Source organism: Penaeus japonicus, unplaced genomic scaffold, assembly GCF_977035675.1.
Source record: "Penaeus japonicus unplaced genomic scaffold, GWHDUDI00000001_assembly GWHDUDI00000007, whole genome shotgun sequence".
NCBI lineage: Eukaryota > Metazoa > Arthropoda > Malacostraca > Decapoda > Penaeidae > Penaeus > Penaeus japonicus.
In genome coordinates, this window is record NW_028234409.1 from 10,677,135 (window position 1) to 10,684,634 (window position 7,500).

Sequence of the window (7,500 nt, forward strand, 5' to 3'; positions counted from 1 at the left end):
TATCGTTTCCACTTTCATTTTACCGTCGCTGCGCTGCTCCATGAACAGTCTCAGGAACACTTTTGTGAGGTTTCCGTCTCGCATCAGGTAAAAGGTGCCCGGAAGTCCTTCTTTCATGGTAGCTCGTTCGGTGCTTGTGTCCCAGAGTATACATCCTGCAGGCACGATGTTAAGAGGTTTAGGATTGCACTGAAATTAACATTTAGGAGTTGGTATATGATTTATAAACATAAGTGGTTGGTAAATAGGTTAAGCATACGAGACGCCCGAAATTACTCGAGTTGGATCCAGTAACTCCATGGGCACTCCAGCAAAAAAACAATATACAAACAAAAATTGGACTGCAAATTGCCATAATGGTCTACATGTCATATATTTATTGGATGTTTCCTTGCCTTTGATGTTGCACCAAAGAAATGTTGACAATTGTGATCTTTATATTTCAAATTACCCACCAGAGATCTTCAAAACTAAAGTTCAGAAAAAACAGAAATGGCACAATTTCAGTAAAAGCAACCACATAAAGACCATCATATGTAAAAGTAATTAATGGTATTATTAAAGATGAGACCCATATGTACAAATAATTCATTGTTTTTCTCTCATGGTACACCATGTGGGTGAAACAAATCCCTTCCAATTCATAAATAAGGAAATCACAAAGCTCATTCAATAAAATCAGCTAAATCGAGGCAATTTGTCTTTTCCTTTAACAAATCACCGTGTAGATCCTAATCAACGTTCAAGCAAGCATGCTGATATGAAATATATAGTAACTGATGGTTTATGATAGTCATTTTCGCGTTTTCCTTTCTCTTCCCCGTACAGGAAACCTTCAGCCGTATTCTAGAACGTTTTCTGCGTGTCGTGGCCTTGTCATGTTCATGTTATGTCAATGTCGTGTTCATGTCACGAAGGAGGTATTCTAGAACGCGAAAGCGTGACACGTCCGTGGCAGTTGCTTCGGGATTGCCAACTGTTGTGAAATTGTGACATTTTTGGTGAAAATTCATGTCCAACTAATAACGGAACAAAAAATATCGGGAATAATATGAAATTATAGTAATAGTATAGTTACCAATTAGCTTCTGTAATCGAAATTTGTTAAAAAGTTGGTAACTGTTTCACGAATGCAGGTTGGCAATGAAGCTACCTGCTCCAGCAAAACAAGCTTTAGCATGGAGCAAGCCATCCCTCTCTCCGAAGAACAGAGACTGGCCTTGGTCGATCTTGTAGTGGCCAGGGAGAGTATAATTCAAGGCCGAGACCACTAAATCGGAAATATTGATAAAAAGAAAAAGGCCTACTATGAAATTAAAACATTCAACGCCAAGTTCCCTGATCAGGAGCCGCAAACGCTGCTACAGCTGAAACGCGCCTGGAATTATGTGAATAATCGGTAAGGAGAGTTATTTTTTTCCACATTATTTAATAAATAATAGATCTTGATATTATCTAAGCTAACTGTTTAGAATTAGACTGCAGCTATAGATCGCCCTGGCCTCCGTGCTTCAGCAAAGGCCAACAAACCTCTCTTCCGTAGTAGTGTATACCTGATGAAGGTTTATTGGCCTTTGCTCAAACAACGTAGCATGATATTTTCATTTTAACAGCCGTATTCTAAGTCCCGAGTACATGACATGAACATGGGGGTGGGCTTATCATGATAGTTACACGGGCGAAAAAAAAAATCATATTTTTACTGTACTTTTTCTTACCAATACTTCATATGAGCATACTACGTTTGGAAAGTAATATCTATATTGGATATATTAGGCAACATTGTCCTAGACTTGGATTACAAACCCTTTTAGGAAAACATGGATTCTCTGCTGATTTTGAGTTTGTTTACCTTTTGGCGGACTTTTCGAAGGAGAGTGAAGTTAAATGAATGGTTACAGGAACGTAAAGTTAAAGTATATAATTATATGAAATATGTATACATTAAATCTATATGTATGCTATATTAAAAATACGCATATATGTACAGTATATACACATAAAATAAGGAAGATCTGTACATAAACACACGATCCCTCTCCTCCCGTTTGTTTTGATGAAGCGTAGACTGAATTACCAATCACGCGTTCGTGAAGTAGTTATCAATTCATTAACAAGGAACAAGCACAACAACGGATTCACACCAAAATTGAATTATCTTTTGTTAGTGCTACCTATGACTGTAGTTTCTCTTATTAATTTGCCGTTTGGACAGTGCCATTCATCCGAAACATGTTAACTTTGGAACGGTTGGGAAACCTGAAGCAGCTGATGCAGATGTGCCACGCTTTTAAGTCTAGAATACCGCCTTCGTGACATGAACACGACATGGACACATCATGAACATGACATGGCCAGGACACGCAGAAAACGTCCTAGAATACGGCTGTAATTATTACCATTTATAAGTTCTGCATTACATCCTGACCAAGCTTATACGTAAGAAGTAATATTTTAAAAATGGGAAACCACTTAAAATATTGCCAATATTACAGTTGATAATTAAATTAAGTGATTATGAATAAAGATATGTTTAGCACTAATATCCCATTTAGTCTACTATTGTGTGAGAGCATTTTATTAAGAATGAGTTTTTAGAAATACTAGCCTAACATTATTATTTTTTTAAATATTCAAATACGAAAAGAAAACACATAGTACTGAAACTTCCACCTTACTCTAAGTAAACTTGGATTTATCCTTACAAAGATATTATTTATTTAAGAAAAAAAACACACATTTCACCCTATTAACAATGTAATATTTTTTGCAGAATAAAGATGAAACATATAACATTAAAAGAGCAGTGTAGGGAGACTGGTGATGGGCCGCCTCCTGATGCACCAAAGATGCTGCCAGTTTCCTTTTGAACATATACGCACAACACAACCACTCATTCACTCACAGCAGGCACTATCCAGCACAGACTTCACACCCATGACTTCCTCAGCATCATCAGTCGTTTCTTACAAACCACCCACCACATTCATAGCTAAACACTTATCTTCCACTCTCTCACCCTCTTCACTCATATCCCACTCTCCTAGTCCTCAGTCTTCTCAATCCAGCTTTGTTCCTTCCCCTTTTCTGTACCCGTCTGTGGACCTTCACCTTGTTTTGCAAGTCCTTCTCCTGCTTCTTCTGTTCATGGTCTCTTTCCTAATGCTGCTACTCATGCTCCTTCTCCTACTGCTTCTGTTTCTGATGTTTCTATTCCTGCTCTACTTCCCGTTACCGCTATCCCTGCACCCTCTCCTGTTCCTGGTCCATCAACAAGAAGAAGGACCTCAAAACGAGCTAAAAATTAGGTATTCAACGTGCCAGAGAACGACAGGAGGAGCTTCACCAGCTACAGCTGAAATGCATTACTGAAAAGCATGATGAGGAGATGAAGCTCCTGCGTGAAAGTCGGGTAAAGTTGCATGAGGTGTCTTCCGAAGTACTTGACTTTTTAAATGTTGGAAAGGCAGCCTTTGAAAAAGTGACAAATTGTTTTTCATGATTATTTTTATAATGCAATGTTTTACATGTTCGGATGAACTTTATTGTTTATTTACGTACATTTTTTTTAAGGAATGTTACCATTGTAAGGTGGCATCCCGTAGCCTCACATCTCCCAGTCATCTCCCGTCTTCTCACGCGTTTCGTCTTACTGTGCGATCTTCGGCTGCTACTTTATCTTCTTTTTGTCTGCCTTTTATTTGTTTTTTATGCTTCGTTTGTTTTACTCGCATTTGTTTGAGTTTGCCCTTTCACTCCATACTTTCGTCTGTGATTCATTTACAAGTATATTTGTTCACGCTTCAACTTTGAGTTCCTTAACCTGTTAGGCTTTTTTTTATCAGCATTAATTTTTACCTTAATTTTTAGTAATTTTTCCCCACCTACAGTGGCTTTGTTTTTGTTTTAAGAAATATTCATTTTACGCACTATTTTACTGTTTTAATTTTTCTCATTCTATTGCAGTTTTACTGTATTCTGATGATGATCTTGTGTGATTTTTGTTGCTTTTCTTTTGAATTTATATATATATATTTTATTCTCATTAATCGATATTCGACGTGGATTATGACGTCACGAAAGCTATAAATATAAGCCGATTAATTAATTCCCAGGCAGACGACGGTGTTTCGCTATCCTTTTTTTTTTTTTTCTTTCTTTCTTTCTTTTTTAATTAGCCGGCCGATGGAAGACTCAGCCCATCGAAGCATCACATCATCGTATTTTAATACAAGTTAAGTTCTGTTTCCTGACTGTATTTGTTTTCCATAGGAGCTGGACACGATTCTTTATTTCTAATTATAAATATGAACCAGTCTTTATAGATTATACAGTATTATGATGCTGAAGAATATTCATTAAGGTTTCTTTACCACTATTTCATGTCTTTTTTTCATATGGCAACTTAATTTTGATTAAATACTGCTAAGAAGTAATCCAGGGGTGTCAATTGATTTATACACGCTACCAATCCATAGAAATTAATTCGACAGGAACCCACTAATTATAGTATAATCTGGCTACGGAGCCTTATACCCCGCGACACTATTTTTAGTGAAGTGCAATGTAAGTGTCCCATTTTCAGATTTAATTTTTGTGATGCAGTGCTACTACATTTTTTCTTTCTTTCTTTTTAAGGAAGAAATTTTTTTTTGGTAAAGGGCAATATTAATGTTCCATTGATTTTTGTTATTCTGTTCTCGACAAGGAATATCTTTTACATACTTGCATGTATCAGCATCATTAAACTTTTTTTTCTCTCCCGGAATAAAACTATTTTTGTCATAGAGCAATATCAGTATCTCATTAATTTCCTTTTTCTCTGATAAAGCAATGTTTTTAAATTTGATATGTTATTGTAATTTTCTTTAAAGAATATAGTTGTGTTTGATAAACTATTGTTGTTATATCTATGAATATATCTTTTGGTTGATGTCAACATTTTTTTTTTCTCTCTCTCTTTTCATTATTGTACACCAATGTATATGAAAATCATCATCAATGGTGAAAGATATTGATAGAAAATATCGTTTGCAATTGTGGTAAAAAAAAGGTCTGCTTTGATACAGTTTTATTGCTGTTAAGAAATTTAACATCCTTTACAGATTGAAAGTACATACATATGAAAAAAAATCAGAATAAATAGCAATCATAATATAAAAGAAATTCTGAAGTAATGGCAGCATTGCCTACCTCGTAAATGAAAATAATAGGACGCATTACAATCTTACTAATGTTCAATTATGCAATAGATATAATTAACACAAATGGAAAGAGAAACATAATAAAATCCTATATAAGAATGGCAATACAAAAACTTTCAAAATAAAAAAATAAAAAATAAAATTATGCACAATGTGCTCACGACGAGCATGCCCACCCTGAACATTATCGCGTTGATCCTGAACTGGAATGAGGGGGATCATCTGGGACCATAGCAACAAAGTCTTCAAATGGAACTCTATGCAGCACTGCAATGTTGTGTAGTACTGCACAGGCCATGATGGCTTTCTTGCTACTTTCCAAAGCAATCCTCATTGGTACTGAGAGAACAAACCTCTTTTTAAGTACACCGAAAGCCCTTTCTATCGTGTTCCTTGTTCTGATATGAGAGAAATTATAAGTCCTCTCTTTACCAGGACAAGGAGACAGAAAGGGCGTCAGCAAATATGACCTACAAGGATATCCATTGTCTACCAATAGGAACCCTTTATAATGCCCTCCCTGAAGCCTCTGGCATAACAGCAACTCATTAAAAATCTTGGCATCGTGTGCACTGCCGGGTCAACTAGCAACAATGTTTGTACATTTTAAATGGGCATCACACACGCCCTGCACATTTAACGAAAAAAAAACTGCGACACCTATAAAATTCAACACCAGCTCCTCCTGGACTTTTTTATTGGGTGCCATTAACACATCCGATGACTCCAGGCATTCCAGCAATTAGGGAAAACTGTTGCATAGCAACCTCTTCCTCTTCTGGCTGAGGAAATGCTATATATTCCACAGCCAAGTCATCAATCTTCACAACCTGCGGACGCATCTGCTGACAGTTGGCTGGGACATTTCATGGCAGTCCCCCATACTCAGCTGTGGCCCAAGTAGCGTAAAGCCACGAGGAACTGGAGGTGGCGTGGGATTGGTGAACCTAAAAAAAAAAAAAATGGGAATGATTATGAGCAAGTAAAGAAAGACTATCTTAAAAATATAATGATACCTCTAAATTATTATTCCAAATATATTACTGACAACCTGATCAAGTTAACACCATATATATCAACCAGTGAATTTGTGATCATTACTCTACAACACTTACCACGTCGGTTTCTGATTCTCCCCATTCGAGGCTTGAATTTCTGCAGCACTATCATAGCAGACTATTTAGACAGCCGAAATCTTGCTATAAATTCCTGAGTGGTCAGATCTTCAAAAGGGTTACTTCTGCCTATGATAACATTCCTCGGGATGGCATGAAGATCTTCCAACTCTGCTAATTCAGCTAGGTGGCGCAGGTCACCCATTCTGCCAGATTTATTTTTTATCAAAGCATATACTAAAATGCTAACATTGTAATCTCACATTGGGATTAGTATTGCAAACTCCTACCAGGAATTTTCAAAATGGATCATATATTCCTCAGCTCAGTTGTATATAATACTTTCTATCTCGGTAACTCTTTAATAGGATTATTAACATATTAGAAGCACAAGAAAATGAATTATTGTTTTTGTACTTTTAATATTTGTAAGAATAATGGTCGAAGATTATACATTCCTATTGCAACTCGTATAGCTCCTGCAGCTAGCATAAGACCAATATGCTTAAATAAATGCATAATTCGCCAGTAGTATGGGCAAGGTTTTAATTTTACTTATACCATTTACACTGCATATCGTTTTTCCCTTCATTAATTTACGTTCCTTTTTTAATGCTATCATTCCGTTAATGTTACTTGCAATGAAAAACATATCTTATCTGAAGAGTACTGTTGTGGTAAGGAAAAATCATTTCTCATCAGCGAATCTCTCATTGAAAGTTCCGCCTATTTGTAAACAAACTCAAATCAAGTTGAGAATCGCTTGTTCTTTAAAATATTATTCTTAGTCGCTTTCTAGAAATAATACATATCATTGATGCAATATCTATTCTCGAATGTTAATTGCTCATATAAAATACTGGTAATGATAATCAAAGTAAAAAAGTAAAAATATCTGTTCATGTCAATTTCGTGATAAGGCCACCCCCTTGTCACGGAGTTTCCACGATTGTTCCAATATTTTCCACGACTTTGCCACACTTTTGCCACGAACACGCGCTTCTAGAATACCAATCGGCATGTTCATATATACACGGAGCGCTTAGGGACTTAGAATACGGCTGCTTGTCCCACATTATCTGCAAATGTTTGTCACTCACTAATTCCTGACTGATGTGTCTTAGTATTTTGTCAATAGTTCTGTTGTAAAGGTAGTGAGGTTGTTATCAGATTTATGGGAA

General features: G+C 36.2%; 1 protein-coding gene across 2 annotated transcripts in view; it reads right to left on the minus strand.

Moving 5' to 3' along the window:
- Positions 1-7,500, minus strand: part of LOC122252928 (uncharacterized) — a 16,082-nt gene that overhangs the window by 2,806 nt on the left and 5,776 nt on the right. For both annotated transcript variants that reach the window (XM_043015629.2, XM_086538401.1), the window contains one exon: positions 1-155. This exon is cut by the window's left edge and continues 66 nt beyond it. In XM_043015629.2, the coding sequence (XP_042871563.2) occupies positions 1-155 (155 nt within the window). The remainder of the gene's footprint in view (positions 156-7,500) is intronic.